The sequence below is a fragment of the Coenobita brevimanus genome, chromosome 64 (assembly GCF_032717465.1).
Source record: "Coenobita brevimanus isolate Jiangsu-jjx chromosome 64, ASM3271746v2, whole genome shotgun sequence".
Lineage (NCBI taxonomy): Eukaryota > Metazoa > Arthropoda > Malacostraca > Decapoda > Coenobitidae > Coenobita > Coenobita brevimanus.
In genome coordinates this window covers 33,398,419-33,423,056 of record NC_137017.1, presented here as the reverse complement: position 1 = coordinate 33,423,056, position 24,638 = coordinate 33,398,419, and the positions used below count along the sequence as shown (strand labels likewise).

Here is a 24,638-nt window from a genome sequence, read left to right as displayed (position 1 = left end):
CTTCCACAGGAGTACCCACCAATGTTTAATAACATCCATCTCAATCTTGCACCATCCTTGAACATGCATGGGATTTCATTCACTCGGGACTTATCTTGGAAAGATCATATTACAGTACATCTCTTGTAAAATCTACTTCCAAGAGATTAAGCCGACTCCGTACCTTCTTTACCCCTGCACAGTTGTTGACTTTATACACGGGTTTTATCTGCCCCTGTGTAGAGTACAACTCTCATGTGTAGGGAGGCTCCCCACATACAGCTCTTCTCAATAGGGTGGAGTCAAAGGCTCTTCGTCTCATTAACTCTCCTCCTCTTACTGACTCCCTTCAACCTCTGTCTCTTCGCCGCACTGTTGCATCTTCATCTCTTTTCTATCGCTATGTCAATGGTCACTGCTCCTCTGAACTGTCTGCATGTATTCCTCCACCTCTACGATGGGCGCGTAGCACCCGTCTAGCGGCAAACTCTCATCCCTTTTCTGTCCAACTCTCTAATGCAAGAGTTAACCATTACTCCCAGTCCTTCATTTATGCAACAGGTCAACTCTGGAACTGTCTTCCTCTGTCTGTATTTCCTGCTTCTTATGATCTCCAGTCTTTCAAACGCAGTGTGTCCAGGCATCTCGAAATGATTGGATCTTGAATTTGGCTCTCTCTTGTATTTTGTTTTTCTGTTGGAGGGAATAGTTGTTGTGGGTTTGTGGCCTTTGGTTCCTTCTTCCTCACATAAAAAAAAAAAAAAAAAAAAATGGGTTAGACCAGCTCATCGAGGATACATGGAAGAAAAGAAATACAGTAATCCCGGTACTTTCTGGACGCCCATTTTCCGGACACCCCACTTACCGGACATTGTGGGCCTCGACCTTCGGAACCCAAAAATGGCCAGAAAAAGAAAAAAAAAATCCCCCCAAAATCCGAATTTTTTCCCACCCGTCATTTGAAATTGCTGCGCAGCGCCGAACAGCTGTTACACTGTGGACCCTTCACCCCTTCCTTCCTCTCCCCTCCCCCCTCCCCTGTCAGGGTTGCCATTTGGTATTTTTCATTACCAAATGTGGGCCAATTTGGTCATGAAAAATTTGTTTGGTAATGAATCAGAATAATGCAATACCAATCGCATTTTTCACATGTGTGAGGATACACAGGATGGAGATGGTGGACTGTTTGCTCTCTCTGATTAATCTGCTAGCCTATATAGCATGAAAAAAATCAACATGCTGTTAATTATAAGAAGAGTGATTACATGAATTTCCACTTGTATATATAATTAGTGAAGAATAAATGCTAGCTTTACGAATTTGGTAATGAAAAGTTAAATTTGGTAATGAAATTCGAGGAGTTTGGTAATGTGGCCGTTGCGATCTGGCAACTCTGTTACCCCTTCATCGACAGTCACAGCCTAACTCCGATCGAGAACAGATGCTTATCGTAATGGAAGCCACATGGGCTCGTTTTTTGTGAATAAACAGTGAATAAACTGCAATACCTCGCCACTAGACCACATGGGAACTTACAGTGTTGTGCAGTGTTAAGTAATTAGAATTTAGAGTGCAAAGGATTAACTGTGGAGTACACACTGGTGGTTGAAACTGACGGTTGAAACTTATGTGGTGGAATTAACAATGTGCAGTGTTAAACAACTATAACTCACAGTGCAATGAATTACTGTAAGTGCAGTACAACACTGGATTACTGTACGTGCTTCAAGGGCATTTTCACCCCTGCCAAAGCCAGAGAAGGCAGCTGTAAGTACCCTGGTTGAGGTACAGTCACTTCTGATTCCTCATTCTTTCGTTCCTCTTCATTTATTTCATGCTTTATGTCCATTATTGGTGTGAATAGTGTCTTAAATAGGTTTAAATAGGTGCTATGCATGTCGGGTAGGGAGTTATTTAGGTGGCTTTCAAAGTTGGGCTGGGTTAGGGTCCTTAAGTACCAGTCCAGGAGCCAGGGACTTGTTGTAAGTACCCAGAATGTTTAATATTGTATAAACTCACCTCTAAAACCTCATTCTCTGGTTCTTCTGCATTTATTTCAGTCTTTTATGTCCCTTATTGGTGTGATTTGGGTCTTAAACAGGTGCTATGCATGTCCAGTAGGGAGTTGTATATGTGTTTTTCTGAGTCAGGGTAGGTTAGGGTCCATAAGTACAAGTCCAGGAGGCTGGGGCCCACTTTCCGGACATGCTTTTGGCTCTATTAGATCGGAAAGTGGAGGGAATACTGTACTCCCAGCCCGTCCTAACTTTTCCCCTGATGAATGAATGGCATTAATAAATGAAGTGGCCAAAAGGAAGAGTGTTATATTTGATTCAATGGATAATGCCGTCACTAAACCAGCCATGAGCCGTGCCTGAGATAATGTTACTTTCGTAATCAACAGTGATAGCAGAGTTCAACGAGATAAAATGCTTTAATGACTCCGGCCCCAGTACTGTATCCACCTGCGGATATTTAAAACCGTTTATGTTATATCCACCCGTGGATATTTAAAACCGTGTATGTTAAAAACATGGATGTTGAGGAATGACTGTATGCTGTTGATGCTCTTGCTACATATATTCTCAGCTTCTTCCCTACGTCTTCCCAGCATTTCAATTTCACCTGACATATTCCAAGATGCCTGGAAAGTACTTGAGTGATGTATAAAAGTCAAAATCATGAACTCTGATAGGCGAAAAAATCACTTTAAAGTGACGTTTTCGCCTATCGGAATTATGTTGAAATTTTCTAGCTAAATATTGAGGTACGATGGGACTGGAGTGTACTGGTGTTGTGATGAGGAGAGGTAGATTGAGATGGTTTGGGCATGTGGAGAGAATGGGGGATGATAATTGAGCGAGGAAGGTGAGAAGTGTTAATATTAGGGGTGGGGTTATGAGGGGTAGGCCAAGGAAGATATGGGACGAGGTCATTATGACCTCAGGGTTGAGGGACTGAACAGGGAGGCTGCAATAAATCATGCAGCATGGAGAGCCGTCATTAGGTGACCAAGGCTGATGGATGCAAGCATGTTGGAGCCTTTTAAAAATGAAAACGAAACGAAACGATATATAGGAGAGTAACAAGGTTTTTTCCGGTGGCTGTACATTTGATGATTTTTAGATTTTATTTGTTGGTTTTAGTGAGTTATCTACAGGTGTTAGGCTTAGGTTAGCTTCCTGCTTGAAGGTGTTGTATCACTCAATCACCCACTGGCCACCATGGAGTTAGCCGTGTTTCTCCCAGTAAACCCCTTCCCTTCCCTTCCCCACCCAAGTGGCACCACCTACCACCAATAACACCTCTGACAGTGACTCCCAAAGCAGAGGAGGTGGAAGTGTGAAGAAAAATGCCTAAATTAGAACACATGTGACTATGTGTGCTGAGTGCAAGGTCGGCCTTTGTACACGAATGCTTTTATGTCTAGCACATCTACAAACACTTCTTGGTGCTGGAAAAGATTGTAAATATGTGTAAATATCCTGGTTTAGTATGTACAAAAAATTAAAGATTAGTGTACAAGTGAATAAGAAGAAAATGCAGTGTGCTACACACGTGACAGTGAAAGTGACACACTGAGAATGCTTCTGACTGTACCAAACCACCGAATGCTTCAGGAAATAATGTACATATGTATGTGAGAGAATAATAATTCAAGTGTAAGAGTGAGATAGAGACAACATAGTGTGTCAATGCAGTGTGCTACATACAAGTGAAACTGACACTGAGAGTGCTTCTGACCGTACCAAACCTCCGAACACTTCAGGAAATTATGTACATGTCTGTACATACCATTTCTTGGTAAACCAGAAAATAAATATATAACTGGTGTAACAGTGAACATGCAGACAATGGTGAGTAACAATGCAGTGCACTACACACTAACGAAAGTGAAAGTAATGCTTGTCACAAAGTCATTCTGGATTGTTACAGTTTTAAAAGAGCAAAGATAAGTATTTACAGAGACAGAAAAATTACCTTGTACTGTAAGTACATAAGTAATAATACGTGGCAGAAATATAAATAGGCAGCTTTTCTGGTGAAGTCAAAAGCTACATTTTTCCCCTTGCACGGTAACTCTGCATAGTGAGGGACATTCAGAGTGTTGCCTGCTACTTAGTCAGCAAGCCTAACTTGGTCCTGGGCCATAAAAAAGTAACATAACTACCATGACTACTCCGTAAGTTTGCGTAAACTTATGATATTTGGCAAGACCACAGACCAGTCACTAAAACACTCACTGATAAAAAATATCACACACACATGAATAAACTTTAAACTAGCTATTTTGCATATGTGTAAATTGTTCTTCCATCTGGCAATCTTGTACACACTGTCATTTTGTTATATTACTGTACTAATGAGCACAGTGGAGATGGCTCTCATATCTACATTCGTATCTTATTTCCAAGAAGGAACAGTGCTTTATTCAAACTTGTCATTGTTTTGTCTGAAATTTAATATCTACCAAAATCCACCGCTTGACATTTCCTTCCACATATCATGCACAACCATCCCTAAGTCAGGATAATACAAGCTCACTTTTGACTAACTCTCAATGTAGAAGGATGTATGATTCATTTAGTACAAAACCACTGTGGCCAGTGATCTACGTTTTGAGGTCACCCACATGAAGAAGGAACAGGAAAGAAAGAAGGATAGAAAGACAAAAGAGGGAGTGTAAAGTTACCTGCAGGCAGAAGGAAGAGGAAAGGACAAAAGAGGATGGATGGAAGACAGGAAAGGGGAGACACACAAAGCAGCAGTCCAGTAAAATGAGGTTTTTATATAATTAAACTTCCAATATTTCTGGACATGGTGTAGATGTCTGCAAGCCAGCTACGCAATGGAAGGGTTCTGAAACAAAACGTTTCTTAGGCTGAATGAATATGAGATACAGGAGCACTAACAATGAAAGAGTTGTGAAACAAAAGGTCTTTAAAGCTGAATAAATATGAGTTACATGTGTACTGTACAAGCAGGTACAGTATGAGATTAGTCAAAATAGTTACTATATTGCACATAACATCTCAGCCTTACTTGAGCTCCTTTAGTTCCTTGGATGTCTCATTGCGCTGCTTCTTCATATCATCAGAATCTCTAAGTGCCTCGGCTAGCTCTGACACTGCCCGATCTCGTTCCCGTCGCAGCTTATCACAGTGCGCCCGGATGGATTCTCGCTCCTGCACAATCTTGTCACGTTCACTGAATGCCCAATCCCGCCGACGTTTGGACACTTCTGCCTCTTGTTGTGCCTCTGATGAACAGGACAGTACAATGAGTGGGATGTGCACCCAACAACCACCAACCCTCTCTAAAGCCAACTGAACATGTAGTTTCCTTTTCACAGTAAAAAATTTAAGTTTGAACACTTTTTCACCAAAACATTACTGCTAAGAATTTCTTGTCTGTTTTACCCGCCAAATATAATTTTTCTGTTGTTTCCAATTATATGCAGCTAAATTATACCATATACAGTATAAGTGCTAGATGACTGCAAGGTTAACCACTGTTTCATAGATTTAAATAGAGCATCAATGACAGAACAGGGAAATATCATGCAATTTATACACTAGTATTTTCCTCAACGAAACCAACTGAAATCTTATAATTTTGATATAAATGAATACTGTGATAAAGTACCATTAAAGAACCACACAGGCTATACCAGAAGGAATAATAGTGTACACCAAATGAGCATAAAAATGATGGTAACAGCAAACACAGGTAATTGATGTACAGATGCACAAAATATAGTATACATACAAAGAATACATTACAAGTATACATGCAACAAATAAATGTAAGGATTTTTTATTGTAAAATAATGTTCAATTTAAAGAATTGCTGTATTGATGCCCATGCAATAATGAAATGGCTCAATGTTGGAAGTTTTCAGCTCATTCTTAACTAACATTATGATCTGTAAATCAGCAGAGCAGCTTAGATGGCCTAACGCAGTACTCTCCTGCTCACAAAATTTTTTTCCACTTTGACAGATAAAGCATTTAGTAAACTGCAAACTGGCTGACATCCTGAATACAAGTTCAGTACAGGGTAACGGAAAAACCTTTGCATGCACAATATGACTCTAAGTTCATGATACATTACAATTAAGTAAAAGAAAAAAGAAAGATGACAGCAACATAAACTTATGGTTGACAGTAGCCATCAGTATGAGATCACTATTTAAAGCTTGGCTATGGTGGAGGTTTCACTCCTGATGACTGTCAAATTAGGATTAAAAAACACTGGACTACAAATATAGTAAAATACTATTACCAAGCATTCTTGTCAAAGCTCAAGCCAGTATTATTGAACTGAAATCATCATATCATTTACAGAGGCTCCAACATATTTGCATGTGTTGGCCTTGGTCATCTAATGTTGGTTCTCCATGCTGTCCAATCTCTGGCAGCCTCCCTGTTCAGTCCCCTATATTTGAAGTCACACTCTGACCTCATCTCATGTCTCTTTTTTTAATTTGAAATTCACAAGCCTACCCTCGACGTTCACACTTATCTCCTGCACCCAATTGTCATCCTCCATCCTTTCAACATGCCCAAACCATCTCAATCTACCCTTCCTCATCACAACACCAAATACATTCCAGTTTTATCTTTCCTCTCAAATCTTCAAACACAGTCCTAGCCCCCCTAGGCCTCACATTCAAGGGTGCATTACACATCCAACTAATCACTGTCATTTCTGTACATCTGAGCCTATAAATACCCTCTTCCTTTATGGCCCACAGATCACTACCATACAGCATTACATTCCTATCACATGCCACATACAAAGATTTCTTAGCACGGAGGGAGAGCCCTATCAATGTTAAGAAAGGCAACAGCTCCCTGAACTTCCTCCCAGCCACTCCTTACCCTAGCTACACAGCCAGCTCCATCCCCACCTCCAGCATATGACATGTGCCCTAAATAACAAAACCCCTCTATGTACTCAAGAGACACTCCACCAAGGTCAATCTTTTCATGCACGGCAATCTCTACATGCTCTCCCTGACAGAATGTACTTATGAAATCAGCATTATCTTGCAGTCTACCTCTATTACCATTACATCTGTACACCCACTTATCACAAACACTGAACAAAATGGAGTTACTTCCTACACCCTCTGCTTTGACAGTACCACCACCAGCCCTCAATAACATTATTGTACTTATTTTATCCACATTTACTCTCACACCCTTATGTATCATTCTGTCTCTTCATTTCCTCTTTCCTCCACCTCCCTTCATTCTCTGCAGTCAACACCAAATCATCAGCACACAACATCTCCCATGGGAGTCCATTTCTGATGTCACATGAGAGTTTCAAGCACAATAACAAACTACAGGCAAACCCCGATTTATGATACCCCTATATGGGATACCCCAGATTAGTGATGGGGAAAGAAATACCACCCTACCCTGACTAATGTAGGCCTATCCCCAGTTTTGTGATGGGCATCGCACCCCAGAGCTAGCGCATCGGTCTCCCGCTACCATCACCCCACCCCACAAGGCTCTCCCTCTGACCCTCCCCTGGAGCTGGGGTTTGAGGGCTTTGAGGAGGATGAGTGAGTATCAGGGAGCACCACATGTCCCCTAGCCTCTGGGGGTATAGCAAGGATGATGACCAGGACCAGACATGGACTTACAAGAAGTAAGTGATGAGATGTGTTTGATATTTTCTGACATATCTTTTATGATTTTCGGATTTTATTTCCTGGTTTTAGTGAGTTATTTACAGGTGTTTGGCTTAAGTTAGCTTCTACAACAGCTGTTAGGCCATTTATACTGGCTCTTAACTTTTTCTTGCACTCATTTGGGTGAGTCTAGGATTTGGCTGGGGGGAAACCCAAGGCTCAAAAACACAACTCTATACTTAACATGTTAAATCTACCCCGAGATACGATACCCTGCCTAGCGATGGGCTTTTACTTAACCAATTGCATTATTAAATTGGGGTCTGCCTGTATATATATAGAGTATATCATCATCATCACCATCACCATCAGCCACAGCAAGTCCACTGCTGAACAAAGGCCTCCCCCAGCCTTCTCCATGAATTCCTTGACTGAGCCAATCTATGCCATGTTTTCCCTGCAAACTTCTCTATCTCATCTCTCCACTTCCAGTCTGGCCTTTTTTTTGCTATGCTTACTATCTCATATATATATATATATATATATATATATAGCATGTATATATATACAGTAGAACCTCGGTCCTCGAACACAATCCGTTCTGAAAGGCTGTTCCAGGACCGAATTGGTCGAGGACCGAACTAATTTTCCCCATAAGAAATAATGTAAATCATTTTAATCCGTTCCAAGACCCCAGATGCTTACCTATTTAAGTTTCAGCACTGGTACCAGTGCTTTCCTTTACGAGGTGACTGTATATTTCTCTTGCTTTTTCACAAATTATATACTCACTAACACTGTCTCCTGCTAACTGTTTCTCATTGATGAAGCAATAATTTTTCCACTTCTTCAATTATTTTCCGCACTACTTTCCTCTTTTCACTGCCAGTAGCGGTACTGGATGAACTTGCTTTCTTTGGAGCCATCATTAGGGGCTAATACTGCACTGAATCAAGAAAAATGTGAAGCACAGCAGGACGACCACGATGACGAACAACAAAGGTGGACGCATGACTGTCGGTCGGCCAGCTTCCTTTCGTTCGGCTACGTTCAGGTTGGTCGAGGTCCGATGTTTTGGTTGACCTCTGGAGCAAAAATTTCTTGAATTTTTTGGTCGGGGTCCGATTTGTTCGACATGTGAGACGTTCGAGGACCGAGGTTCCACTGTATATATATATATATATATATATATATATATATATATATATATCATCATCATCATCATCTGGACCTCCTCTCCCACCCTAGGGCAGGGTGAGGAGTAGCAGCGTCCAGACAGCCTAATTCTGCCCAATACAATAGGCCACGCTTCCATTCACTCACCATTCAAGCTCCAGGAATCCTGGCTCTATCTGAAATGCCAAAAACTTTCACCACAATCAGTAGCTTCACATAAACTTATCTGATAGTCAATATAGATAGATAGATGGATAGATAGATATGAATATATATATATACATATATATATATATATATATATACACACACACATACATAATTATACAGGGAGGTCCCAAAGATACAAGCAGTTAGGTTCCACTTGGTATATTCGTATAATGAATTCTCATATAACGAAACACGTAACTAATGGTAAAATATTGGTTGGGTTCAAGGACCAAAACAAAGGTAAGTTTTTCAAGCTAAAATACACAATACTAAATGCAACAAACATATCTATATTACTGAACTGTAGAGAAAGCAACCTGAAAGAGCAAACAGTGTGCAAATAACATGACTGCACATTAATTACATATAAAACATAAATAACACTCATCTATAAGTGGTAATGTTGTGTTGGATGTGGGAAGCTGGACTGGCAGTCGCCAGCTGAGCAGCACTACTATATTCCCAAACCCATATTATCGTACCCGGCACGTTAAAATGACTGCTTTATGATCAAAATTATCGCACTAATAAACAAAGTCAATTCTTCACATAAATCGGTAATTAGAGTGGAATTAATATATCTATATGTGGAGTGAATAAAAAACATTATTGTATTTATTTAACTGTTAAGTACCTACCAGATTATAATACTGGTTATCGTAAGAGTTACTAAATCCTACTGTTGTACTAGTCTTACAGTTGACTTGTTAATTTTGCAATCCCCGATTTAGTTTTCAGATTACAAATTTATGAAAGTTATCGCATTATCGCATGCATGTTATCGCATATTGCAAAGTGTGTCAAAATATCACATTTTGCAATAATTATCGCACATCCGGCAACGCTGGAGCCGAGCAGTCAGGCTATTTCTCTCCGAGGTTGAGAAAAAACGGAGGTGACTGTGTTTGCTGGGATGACTGAGTTAGGATCCTCACACCTCGCCCCAGACTGAATGTCGTATCATTGGATTTTCGAGATCGTATATCGAAAATAATCCCTAATTTACCCAGGTCGTATCATCGGTTTCTCACATATCGAGTGGTCGTATAACGGGACCTACCTGTATATATGTATGTATATATATATATATATATATATATATATATATATATCTATATCTATTGCCAGACGACTCAATCCCATTTGGGGTGGCCACAAACAAATCGCCTCCAAGTCGCCCTGTCCCCTGCCATTTCACTGTCCTGCTCCCAACTCACACCCACCTCTCTCATACACCTCTCCACCCCATCCCTCCATCTCATCCTCGGCCTCCCCCTCCCTCTTCCACCCTCCACCTCACTCACATACACTCTCTTCGTCAGTCTTTCACCCTCCATCCTCTCCACATGGCCAAACCACCTCAGTGTGTTCCTCATAACGCTTCCTATCACATCCACATCAACACCACAACGCTCCTTTATATCCTCATTCGTCAGCCTGCCTCTCCATGTGACTCCACAGGCTCCTCTTAAATAACTCATTTCCACTGCTCTCACTCTTGACTTGTGTCCTTCCAACAACGTCCAAGCTTCGCTTCTGTACGTTAGAGTTGGTATCACAATACTGTCATTTAGTAACTTTCTCACTTCCATGCTCACTTCCCTGTTTCTTATCACTGCTTTCAAAGAACCAGCAACCTTTCTTTCCTGCTGTACCCTTTCAAGCTGTATACAGCACTCACTCCAAACATATTTGTAATAATATAAGTAGTGATGAGTTCACCAATACAAGTGATATACTGAGCTGGTAGGTAATATTTCGTATCATTTCGCCCATCCAGGAAGTGTTATCTGATTTGTAGGTCTACTGTGTCATTACACTTGTATATGTTCCCTAATTTATATATATATTTCATATGAGGCACTAAGTGGAATAACCTCTTGTCCGCCACAGCGGCCATTTTGGAGTTAAGTACATCAACGTATTCCCCAAACCCTCTTCTACTAGTACAATAACGAATCATGTGAAAAAATGCTCCCAACAAGGGTGAAAATCCCATTTTACAGTGGGTACTGACTGACCACACTGCACACAAAGGTGTTTATACTCTGCTAGGTGGACATTAGGTCCATTTTTGCCTGAATAATCCAGTCAGAAAATCGTTGTGGTTTATCATTGTCTTCCCCAGGTCCTGAACCTTGGAAACCAACATCAGGCTCAGTTATTTCACTTGTGTTAAGGTCAATATTTCTTATGTATTCACGTTCAGACACGCATCTATTGTTAGCTCCACATGCGGGAAGTCCCAGAATGCTAGTAATAACCACTCGAGCGCCACAGGCCACCATGGACAGATTTTCTCAGCTATATTTTATTTTTTATTGCTGGTTTTGTGCTGTGTTAATGAATATTGTGAAAGTACATGCATACATCATAAGGTTGGCTTGCAGTAACACACATTTTTGGGGAAATGCAGTTCATTGTTGTCAGGCAAAAGAAGAAAGATGCTGTTAAGGTATTGTTTTTTCAAAATGCCATTGATTTACATACTCCAACATGCATGCAGATGTTTTCAGCTACATTTGAAAAAAAAATTCACCAGAATATCTTTATCAGTTCAAAAGATATGGCATTTTGAAAGTAAACAAACTTTAACAGCGTTTTTCTCCTTTTCTATATTTGGCGCACGGGAGGTTATTCCACTCAGTGCCTCATATTCAGGTACAGTACTGTAATGATTGCAGTATTGTACAGTATACTGAACAGTACTCTCTCCAAACACAGTTGTAATACCAAGTGGTGGTGACAGTGTTCACCAATATACTGTATATAAGGTACTGAGTGGGTAGGTTTTTGATTATTCGGCAAATCCAATTTCTCGGCATCATCCTGGTCCCATAGATGCCGAATAATGGGACTTTCACTGTGTGTATATATATATATATATACTGTACATATATATATATATATATATATATATATATATATCTATATATATATATATATATATATATATACTGTACATATATATATATATACAGGTAAGCCCTTAATTCACGCGAGGATTACGTTCCCAGACCCTTCGCGTATGTGGTAAATTCACGTATATGTTCTGCCCTCGTGTGCACATAATTACGCATGTCTACTAAGTATATTACATCTGAATAATACTTTTTATGCACTACATACACCTTATAAACTAGCATAAAGTATGAAAAACAACAAAAATGTATGAAATTTAACACTGAAACCTGACAAGCACAGGTGTAGATAAAGACACTTCAGCAGTCTGGTGCACAAGTCCTCACTGCCTCCCATATGCTACATTCTGCCTTCTTTATTGTCCAAACAGTTGACTCATTCACCCCAAACACACAGTTCCAAGCCAGTTCACATGAGTAGGTGGAGACACTTCAGCACATTCTGGTGCACTAGCCCTCACTGCCTCCCGTATGCTACGTTCTGCCTTCTTTATTGTAAGAACAGTTGACTCACCCCAAACACATGGTTCCAAGACAATTCACCACGAAGTCAATTCACCATCAAAACATGGATGATTTCCTGTCATTCTATAAATATACTTATTATTGATTAATTAATACTTTAATAACTAATATTCAGGGGGATTTTATAACTCATATAAGTAAAAAACTAGTGTACTGTACTTGCTAAATAAACTGGTATGTAAATAAATGACGGGGAATCGTCCTGACGGAGAATTGTCGCCGACATTCCTCCCTTAAGTTTGTCCAACACTTTAACTTTCTCTGTCAGCAACATCACTTTACTAATCCGTTTTGGTGTGTTACCACATGCATCACTAGCACTACGCTTAGGCCCCATGTTGGCAGAAAAGGCAAGCAATCACTGGACGGCAGAAAAGTAAGCCACAAATAACGATTCGCGAGTCACGCATGGTTCGACTGTCGGATTCAAACTGACCGTGTGGTGCATGGTAGTCTTTGGTAGACCGACCTCCCACACACACACACACACACACACACACACACACACGTGTGCACACGGGCAGCAGGTAGGCATTTTTATTTTTATATTCTATTTATTTCTCTTGTATATTAAAATTATTTATCTGAATACTATAATTTTGTTTTAATTATTGTACGAAAAATTCGTGGATAACCGAAATCGCGTGAAAAAAGTTTGTGTGAATTAAGGGCTTACCTGTACACAAGTGCTCGTGGGCCATTCGGGCCCCTCACACTTGCTCCTGCAGAGGGCTCTCGTGTTTATGTGCTGTTCTAGTGTAACGTTGTCACTTGGTTTTTTTGCAGCTAACCAACTGATCGTGTTATTTGCAGCTTCGGGAATGGAACCCAAGTTGTCCGAATGTAAGTCCAAAGTACACACACAGACACACGGCTACTGCTACAGTTTATTTTAGTTCTACCTCTGGGCAAAAATTTCTACGGAGATCCTATGCTGGGCTTCGGGAGCAGCGTTTTTTGGTCAAAATGTGATCGCTCATTAAATACAGTAAAGTTTTTCAATCGTGAAGGGACCAAGTTTTTTCACATCAGTGATTTTTTTGTGATTTTTTTTGCCAATTTTGGTGCGATTTGAATGTGTAGTTTCGGCTGCCCAAAATACACACACACACACACACACACACACGGTTAGTGCTATAGTATATTAGATATATGTATGGTTCTGGATTCTTTGGTGCTGTACATTTAACTTGAAAAAGAAGGTATAATTGTATTTTCAATGGAAAAATAATAAACAATACAAACAACAGGAGGGAAGACAAGAATGAACTTACTATACTGACACGACAGTCAACATGCTGTATCACAACATGTTTCAATAAAGTTGTGACAATTAAAGTTAAATAACACTCTATCAATATGTACACAAAATAATACCATTCATAAGTGCATAGATGAGGAAAATAACTGAAAGAAGCAATCACAGGAGGTTAGTGTGCAAGTGTTAGTTACCTTTTACTCTTCTCCAGCATGGTGGTAGCCAAGGGGTAGGGAACAGAGAGGAGGAGGAAAACAATACTAGGGCAATCAAGACATGAGATGTAGATGATAAAGATAAGAAAGAACTGTTATCATCATGGGAAGTAGAGAAAAATAATGCAGAACTTATAATGAAATCAAAAAGAGTCTCTAGGAGCTGACTGCTTGGTGTGGGGTATGATCCTACGTATGTCTTGAAAAGAAAAAATAATACAGTATATGAGTACCCCTGTAATGGTACAACTGAAGATTATTTTGGACAACACTGCCACCATTGTAATAATCATAAGTATATTGCAGAACTGCAAAAGCTGTGAATAAAAACATTAATCAAGATACCTGGAGTCTGTTAGAAATACTTATGTTATTTAAAACAAAAAATTGTTAAAACTGCCATTTCAATTTAACAGTTAACTATGCATGTACTATGCTCAGTGCAAACTGACTACACAGGTACATACAAGTGTATTAAAAAATATATATATATTATTATTGGTACATACAATAAATCTTATAACTATGCTGCTACAGTACACAACTATAATGGTACATTAATCATCATCATGGTCCTAACCTTATTTCCCACCTAAAGATCAGGTAAAGCAGAATCATCATACAGCATAAACTACTAAATGACACACTGTATTATTGTGGGCAACTGCTGTATTACACACACTTTTACTACAACTTAACGTACTATAATATGGTGTTACTCTTTTGCAATATGTCTTTGTGCCAATATGGGGTTTAACAGACTACACCTCTTTATTGCAATATAATAGGTGTTATTACTTCTGTAAAGATGTGCTTCATGTACAAAATTCCTCATGCTGTATTATGATTTTAATTGCATGTCCATAAAAAACTAAGTATAGTACAAAATGCTTGTCAGGTTCAATGAAGTATAAAATATACTGTAGTAAGAACATGCTATTCTCTAGGAAAAAAGAAAAAGGCTTTCATCTGCAGTAAGAGGTTTTTGAGGGTGTGTAAGTTAATCTTGAAAGCTCCTGGCATGACACATTATGAGTGAGAGAAAATAAACTCCACTAACCAAAGGAGTCAACAAAATGGTATCACTCTGGATTAGTGGTCCATATCACCATACTATAAAAAAAATAATAGGTGTAATAATAATAATAATAATAATAATAATAATAATAATAATAATAATAATCCACAGACTCTCCAAACAGTCTCCACACTTCCCACTTTCCCATGGGATTATTAAGGTAGAAAATATTCAAACTGATTGGTATGACATGTATAAATATATAAATATATATATATATATATATATATATATATATATATATATATATATATATATATATATATATATATATATATATATATATAAATAAATAAATATATATATATATATATATATATATATATATATATATATATATATATAAAGGCCCATGGCCTTTGATTGATACTGCTACTGTGAGTGAGGAAATAGGCAGGATGAGGGTGGGAAAGGCAACAGGTGTGTCTGGGTTGACTGCCGAAATGTTGAAGGCCTCAGGCGATATAGGGGTGAGTTTAGTCACTGACCTGATAAATAGGATTATTTATGAGTGTGTTGTCCCAGATGATTGGCTGAACAGTGTAATTGTAAATGTGTATAAAGGGAAGGGTGATGCCCTGGAAAGGGAAAATTATAGCGGTATAAAGCTTTAGGATCAGATAATGAAGGTAATGGAGAGAGTTTTAGAAGGTATGATTAGAGAAAGAGTGAATATTGATGAGATGCAGTTTGGGTTTATGCAATGTAGGGGGACCACTGATGCTATATTCATTGTTCGTCAGCTTCAGGAAAAATATATTGGTAGGAGAAGGGATCTTTATTTTGTTTTTGTTGATTTGGAAAAGGCCTTTGACAAAGTCCCTAGAGAGATGGTGAAGTGGGCAATGAGAAAGCTTGGCTTGGAGGAGTGGCTGGTTAGGGTGGTTATGGCTATGTATGTGGGTGCTCACACCCAGGTAAGAGTGAATGGAGATTTGAGTGATGAGTTTTCCGTGAATGTTGGTGTGCATCAGGGGTCAGTCTTGAGTCCCATGTTGTTTATCATGGTACCTGAAGCCCTTTCACGTGACTTTAGAAACGGACTCCCATGGGAGATGTTGTATGCTGATGATTTGGTGCTGACTGCAGAGAACGAAAGGGAGGCGGAGTAAAGGTTCAGGAAGTGGAGAGATGGTATGGGGCACAAGGGTTTAAGGGTAAACGCAGATAAAACAAAAGTGATGATATCTAGGGTTGGTGGCGGTACTGTCAAAGACGAGGGAGAGTGGCCATGTGCAGTTTCCCACAAGGGCGTGGGAAGTAATTCCATCCTGTGTGGTGTGTGTGATAAATGGGTGCATAAGAGATGTAGTGGTATCAGAGGTAGACTGCAAGATAATGCTGATTTTATGTGTACGGTGTGTCGGGGTGAGCAGGTGGAGATTGTCAGCCGTGAAAGGATTGAACTTGCTGGTGAATCTCTTGAGTGTGTGGAAGAGTTTTGTTATTTGGGAGACATGTTGTGTGCTGGAGGTGGGGCTGGAGCTAGCTCTGTGGCTAGGGTGAGAAGTGGTTGGAACAAGTTCAGGGAGCTCTTGCCTCTCCTGACATTGAGAGGACTCTCCCTACGTGCTACGGGGTCTTTGTATGCAGCATGTGTTAGGAGTGTAATGCTGTATGGTAGTGAGACCTGGGCAGTGAAGGAGGAAAATATTCGCTGGCTCAGACGTACAGAAATGACAATGATTAGGTGGATGTGCAGTGCGTCCCTGCATCCAAGGCCTGGAGGGGCTGGGTTTACGATGGAAGAGTTGAGAGGTAGGATAGGACTGGAGTGTATTGGTGCTGTGATGAGGAGAGGTAGATTGAGATGGTTTGGACATGTGGAGAGGATGGGGGATGATAACTGGGTGAGGAAGGTGAGAAGTGTTAATATTGGGGGTGGGGTTACGAGAGGTAGACCGAGAAAGACATGGGACGAAGTCTTTAAGTGTGACCTCAGGGTTAAGGGACTGAACAGGGAGGCTGCAATGCATCATGCAGAATGGAGAGCTGCCATTAGGTGACCAAGGCCAACACATGCAAGCATGTTGGAGCCTTTAACTCGCCCCATCCCGACGTTTTCTGGGCAGTGGTACGCCCCAGTCCCGACATTTCCCCCCCCCCCCTCAAACATCCGCTTTTGGTGAGAAACATCGAAATTTCATAGAGAAATCGCTCACCTAAGGTTTAAAATACTCGATCTAGGTACGAGTACCTCCTTACCTGACTGGGTTTTCTAACAGGCTGGCACCAAAGAAAATGAGTTCTATGGGAATTTTACACACACACACACACACACGTTGTGGAAAAGTAGATGTCTTAATAATCTTAAAAGGTTCAGTTTCCCGAATAGAAGCATAAGTATTTGGAATGACTTAGACGAGGAGGTGGTGCAGGCAAAGAACATTCATGTGTTTAAAAGTAGAGTAGATAAACGTAGATATGGAGACAGGACAACACGAGCTTAGCTCAATTCCTGTATACTACAAATAGGTAAATACACACACACACACACACACACACACACACACACACACACACACACACAAAAGGGAGAAAGATATGTAAAACAAAACACAGTACAGTACTATGAACACTGTTACTGGCAACTGGACCACACAGGGTGGCTAGTCTTTTGTTCCATCGCATTTCGATTTACCAAAAACACCTCTGAGCAAAGTGCGATGACTCATGGTAGTGTAATGCTGGTGCAGAATATACTGCAATCAAGCAACTGAGTAAATGACAGAAAATAAATTGTCGTGATGAAAACTGACTACTTTTTGTATTAAAGAAAAAAAAAAATTGTGGCCTAATGTAAAAACAATGACAACAGTAACACACATATACTGACTTCAATAATCACAGTGACAGATCATTACAGTACAGGACAGGACTGTACAAAGACCAGAAAAATAAGGGAAATGACTCGTGTCCCAGCCTGCTGAACAATTGTTTGTATGTTAGAGTCTGAGCAATTTCTCTATTACATTTATTTATTTATTTATTCTTTTTTGGATATATATATTGTCAATAAAATTTATATTTATATATTATGGTAATTAACAATACAAATTCTGAGCTGACATAAGAGTTAACATCTTACCTTATGATGCAATGGTAAAACGCATTTAAGTTTTGTCTGTAAACTTGAAAGGTGAAGGCAAGTGTAGTGAATCCCGTAAAAGGGTGTGCTACCAAGTAACTCTCGACATACTGTAAAGGCAAAAAATGAGCTACTTAAATGATGACAGAATGGCAGAATGAGAGTGAAAGAGATACCTTGAAGTTCATTCTGAAGCTTCTCAATGGTCTTACGGAGGCGGTCTATTTCCTGGTTAGCCTGGTCAAGGTTGTCAAGACGCTCCTTTTGGGCTTTGGTGTACATGTCATGACAACTTGATCCCAGCACTGGTCCCTCTTGCAGTGTCACATCTCTGTCAAGGTGATCACATTCTTTTAATCCATTAGTTTGGTACATGAAGCCACACACACACAAACACACACAAAAAAAAAAAAAAAAAAAAAAAAAAAAAAAAAAATCATGTGTACTATTAGAAGTAAAACACAAGTGATAAATACAATTTCCTGAAGTTCGTTTGACTCATAAACAGCAACATTAAGATTTCTAACTCTTATTGTGTGGAAAAATATATAAATAAAAAGAAAATGATGATAATAATAAGAAAGAACAGAGGAATTAGTTGGAGAAGAACAGGGAGGCTTTAGGAAGGGAAGAGGTTGTGTAGATCAGATATTCATTCTTAGATCTTTAGTGGAAAAGTTTCAAGAGAAAGGGACGAAGTTGTATGCGGCTTTCATGGATTTGGAGAAAGCATATGACAGGGTGGATAGACAAGGACTGTGGAAAGTATTAAGAATATATGGAGTAGATGGGAAGTTGTTGAATGCTGTGAAAAGTATGTATGATGGTGCGAAGGCTGCAGTGCATGTGGATGGTGAACTGAGTGAATTTTTCTCTTTGAAGGTTGGGTTGAAACAGGGATGTGTCATGTCTCCATGGCTGTTCAATCTGTACATGGATGGAGTAATAAAAGAGGTACAAGGTAGGGTAGTGGATGTTGGAGTGGCCCTGGTGAGAGAGGGTAGTGTTTGGAAACTCCCTGTACTGTTGTTTGCAGATGATACTGTGTTGTTGAGTGAAGACGAAGGAGAGCTGCAAGGCTTGGTGGATGAGTTTGGAAGAGTGTGTATGATACAGAATCTAAAGGTGAATGTAGGGAAGAGTAAAGTGATGGTCTTTGAGAGAGGTGAAGTCAGTGAAAGTACAGCAAGGTTGGATGGTGAGGAATTGGAAAATGTGAGTACGTTTAAGTACCTGGGTAGTGTGATGAGTAAGGATGGTGGTTTGGAGGGTGAAGTGCTAGAAAGGGTGCAGCAGGGAAGAAAGGTTGCTTGTTCCTTGAAAGCAGTGATAAGAAGTTGGGAAGTGAGCATGGAAGTGAAAAAGTTACTACATGACAGTATTGTGATACCAACTCTAACGTATGGAAGTGAAGCTTGGACGTTGCTGGAAGGACACAAGTCAAGAGTGAGAGCAGTGGAAATGAGTTATTTAAAAGGTGCCTGTGGAGTCACATGGGGAGACAGGCTGACAAATGAGGATATAAAGGACCGTGTGGATGTGGATGTGATAGGAAGCGTTAGGAGGAATACACTGAGGAGGTTTGGCCATGTGGAGAGGATGGAGGGTGAAAGACTGACGAAGAGAGTGTATGTGAGTGAGGTGGAGGGGAGAAGAGGGAGGGGGGGGGGCCGAGGATGAGATGGAGGGATGAGGTGGAGAGGTATATGAGAGAGGGGGGGTGTGAGTTGGGAGCAGGGCAGTGAAATGGCAGGGGACAGGGCGACAAGGAGGCGATTTGTTTGTGGCCACCCCAAACGGGATTGAGGTGTCTGGCAATAGATAGATAGATAGATAGATGATAATAATAATAATAATAATAATAATAATAATAATAAAAATGATAATAATAATAATAATAAAAATGATAATAATAATAATAATAATAATAATAATAATAATAATAATCTCTATCTATCTATCTACAGCAAGATGTAATAATCCCATAGGGAGTGAAAATTTAACTTTGAGTTAGTTGTTTTACAGGGAGGAGCACTAACCCTCCACCAACCCACTTGCTGACATATAGGGAACATGTATGGGTTGGTTATATGTTTACCACCGAATGTTATACATGGTTTCCTGGCTTAAAGGAAACCATCAGGCTTGTCACTCAATGTAAAGCCACCTGAAAAGATGAATAATAAAAAGTGACAGTAAAAATGAGTGAAATAGCAAGGCAGGAGGGAAGACACAGAAAAAGAATGAACAAGGTGAAGGAAGAAGTAGGTAGTACTACATCAAGCAAGTGGATGATGGTCACCTCATTTGATGTAATGCTGCCTATTTCTTCTTTCATCTTTATCATTCTTTCTCTGCGTGTCCTCCTCTCTTCATGTTGCTCTCATCTTTTCTGTCACTTTTTATTACTCTTCTTCCCTTCTCAGATGGCTTTATACTGAGTGACAAGCCTAATGATTTCCTGTATGCCTGGAAACCATTTATAATGCTGGATGGTAATCATATAACCAACTCATATGTGTTCCCTACGTGTCAACAAGTGGGTTGGTGGAGGGTTACTGCCCTTCCCCGTAAAACAACTACCGGTACTTAGTCATGACAGAGGATGGGATAGAGGAGAAGGGGTATGTGGACACTAGGGGCAAGAAGACACTAGACAATTTTAAGAAGTATAATATCAAGGACACAATTCTGAACTGGGCAGAGGCTTGGAGGAAAGTGCCAGTGACTACTCTCCACAATGCATGGTGTAACCTCCTAAAAAACCCCAAGACTCCAGCCCAGAAGCCAGATTTTGAGGGGTTTGAGCCACCAAAGGCAGCTGAAATGTTGGCTGCAGCTGGCCAAGACTCCATCCCTGCAGAAGAGGTGGAAGAGTGGCTGGATGAGGATGGTGGTCTGCCTGGATACCACCACCAGACAGAGGAAGAAATAGTGCACGAACTGACCACCCCTGAACCACCTGCGGAGGAGGAAGAGGAGTGGCCATGTGGGCCATCCCTCTCTGCTGCAATCGATGTTGCAGACACACTCTTGGTCATCGCAGAGGACATTGGTGTCTATCTGGGGGAGAATTATGAACTCCTCAGACAGATTAGGTTGGACCTTATGAGGAGAAACCATGCCAGGCAAGTCCAACAGAAAATTTCAGACTTCTTTAGGCCTGTCCCCTCACCTCCAGGAAAAAAGAAACATACGGTGTCAAAGACCTAGTGTGTGTCTGTTGCTTCAATGTCCTCTGTTGGCCTCCCGACTTTGGCTTCTGGAACCAGCACACCTTCCTCCCTGACACAAGTGACCAGATTCACCAGAAATAATATATGCTGAATCTGATGATGCAAATAGTGAAAAATGTGTTGTGTAAAGTGTATATAGTACTGTACTCAAGTGTAAACATTGTTCTGGAGTGCTCAGTTTGTATTATTAAGTGGAGCAACTCCACAAACAAACACAAACACACACACACACACACACACACAGAGTCTGATCCAGTCCAATGAGATAGCGAATGAAGAGATTAGAAATTTGAAGCGTGAAAATGTCGAATTGAGGAGGAAACTAGAAGAGAGTACTAATACAATGGAGAAAGTGAGTAGTGTATTAGAAGAGCATAAGGCAAAGTGGGCACACGTAGAAGAAGAACAGAAAGAAGTGGTCAGCTTAAGAGAGATCATCCAGGAAGAAAGGGAAATGAACAAGAAAAAAATGGAAGAAAATGTAGTGAAAATACTGAAGAAAAAAGAAAAAATAGTGAGAGAAACTTTAGAAAGTAACAGATGTGTGGTAGTATTTAGAAACAGGGAAGAGGAAGAAAAGGTTAGGTTCGTAAGACTCGAGAGAGACACGAACCTGGTGAGAGGAATATTAGGCAAGATTGACCCCAAAGGAGACAAGTGGGTAAAAGAAATTAAGGAAGTAAGGAGGATAGGGCCTTATAAGAAAGGGGAAACAAGACCAATGAGAGTCAAGTTTACATAAGAAAGTGTAATAAATGAGATATTCTTAAAGTGACCTGGAAATTAAGCAAAGAGGCGGGGATGGAAAATATTATAATAAGAAAAGATCTGAATGAAGAAGAAAGAGAAGTTTTAAATCATTAAAGGAAGAAGTAAAGGAAAAAAATGGTAAGAGGACACAGGAAGAATGTAATACTTTTTTTTGGAGAGTAATGAATATGAAAGTAAGGAAGTAGTGGTATTTAAGGAAATAGAAGTGAAGGAAACTAAGGTGGATGGCTGTGAAAGATCAGAAGTTGAGGAAGTGGTACGGACAAAGAGTAGGAGAGAAGAGGGTATTAAAAACGTCAAAAATAATTTGAAGGTGATATATATTAATGTTGATGGTTTCATATCGACAAGGATCGAAATTAACGATTTCTTGAGAGAACATGAACCTGATGCCATGTGCTTTGTAGAGACCAAATTAAGAGAAGATATTGATGTTCATTTGGGAGATGGTACATACAAACTGTGGAGAAAAGATAGAAAAGAAAAAAAGGGAGGAGGAGTGATGATAGCAGCGAAGAACAACATAAATGTAGATACTGTGGAAATGGGAGAAGGCAGGGCTGAAGTGATATATATGAAATTAGAAACTGGAGAGAATGTTAAGAGAGATATGGCGGTAGTGTACAGTATGTTCCCCCAAAGACGAGAGCATGGAAGGATGACGAATACCATGAGATGTTGTCAGATATGGCTAGCTATTTGCAAAAAATAATTGAGAAAAGCAATAATATAATTTTGGTGGGTGACTTTAACTGTAAAGAGGTGAACTGGGAGGAATGGTACTTGGGAGGTGGCGAGGATTCGTGGGGTACTACGTTATTAAAATGTAATAATGAATAATGTGATGACGCAATGGGTCAAAGAAGAGACAAGGTTTCGAGGTGAGGACACACCAGCAAGGTTAGATTTACTGTTTACCAAAGAACCTGAAGTAATAGAATCACTGAAATATCTCTGTCCTTTAGGAAAAAGTGATCATGTGGTCACTGAGTTCCAGATGTTAATAGGGAACGTTGGGCCAAGAGACAAGCTTCATAGACAGGGAAGATACAACTTTGGGACAGCTGGTATAAAGCAGGTAAGTGTGGATGTGTATGCTTGTAAGGTAAAATAAAGATTCTGAGGACTAGAATGGTGAGTGATTGTAAGTGTGGTGCATTCAACTGGGCAGACTTTGGTTAGTTTCTCCTTCTATCAGGTTTTTATTGCTCCCTGGATTCACCCACACCTGATCCTTGGATGGGAAACAGTTAATGGATGATAAGGATGATGACGACCATGAAGACTATCTGCCATGACACGCACATCCAATTCTGTGAATGGTTCTTATATGTTTATCAATCAAGGATCTGCTCGAAACTATGGCAATGGGACCCTGTCATAAACCCTGTATGCTACTCCTGTCACTGTTGCTTAATCATGTTGTGTCTGGGGAAGCAGACCCATCAACCACAGGTAAGAAACTGCTTCTGTGTGGCCATCCTACAGACACAGTACAGCACATAGACTATGCAGGGATCCAGCAATCCTATGTGGTAGACAGCAACTCATCCATGTCAGAGTAGGGACCTTTCCATGGTGGGGTGCATGGAAAATTAATGAGGTCTGACTACCCAGTGGACACTACAGCTGTTCCACCTAGGGTGCACAGTACCACCATGGGTAGGTTCCTCATCAGTGCCACTCAGTATGTTGGGATACTTAATAACTTGTGAAATTTATAATCTAATGACTTACCGTTCCTTTTTGTAACTGTCATAATCTTTATATGAACGCTCCCACTCCTTATTAGTGTCCTCAGCCCCAAAACGCTCTCGAAGGTCATTGCATTCTTTGATGGCTTTATCACGATCATGAAGTGAGGCACCAATCTCTCGTTTCAGCATTTCTATTTGGAGCAGAAGTGATTCCCGCTGCAAGGACGGATTCATATGCATGTGATTATGGACATTCTACTGCATTCTCATCATATATCTCAAGCTATGGTATACATAAGTAACTGATAAAATAGCTGCAAATTTTTGCAATGTACCCGAAAGCAGCTCCAGCACTGGGTGATTAACTTTGCAAAGTTAACTGGTTAACAAACAATTTTTGAAGTTACCTAAAATGTTTCCAATTAATATAACTACCTAAAATGTTTCCAATTACTATAACCCTTTTTAGATCATTTTACTTTAGGGATTTTAAGTTAATTAAAGCTATCCGATAATTTTAATTTACTAAATTTCCAAATAGGCCAGATAACAGAGTCTGAGTATTTAGCTTGAAGCAATTCTGAGTGAATTAAAACATCCTAACAACCTGATTATTTTGTAAGCTGCATTGTTTGTGTTGCATTTTACCAGTGAGAAATCAATTTGGATCTGACACACATTTCATTTTGGTCTATTATACAAAGTATATGAATGTAGGTCTCTTGTTGTTGTTGTTATTGTTACTTAACCTTGGTCTGTCGAGAGAGAGAGAGAGAGAGAGAGAGGGAACATGGAGTTAGCAAGTGAAATACGTATAGGGCAATGCCTAGTTTGGT

The 24,638-nt window shown here is 39.9% G+C and overlaps 1 protein-coding gene across 1 annotated transcript in view; it reads right to left on the bottom strand.

The window, feature by feature from the left end:
• Positions 1-24,638, bottom strand: part of Dlg5 (MAGUK family member discs large 5) — a 409,368-nt gene that overhangs the window by 110,786 nt on the left and 273,944 nt on the right. The window contains exons 12-14 of the mRNA XM_080276235.1: positions 23,843-24,018; positions 18,275-18,429; positions 5,023-5,239 (exon numbers count right to left, since the gene is read on the bottom strand). Of these exons, the coding sequence (XP_080132361.1) occupies positions 5,023-5,239; positions 18,275-18,429; positions 23,843-24,018 (548 nt within the window). The remainder of the gene's footprint in view (positions 1-5,022; positions 5,240-18,274; positions 18,430-23,842; positions 24,019-24,638) is intronic.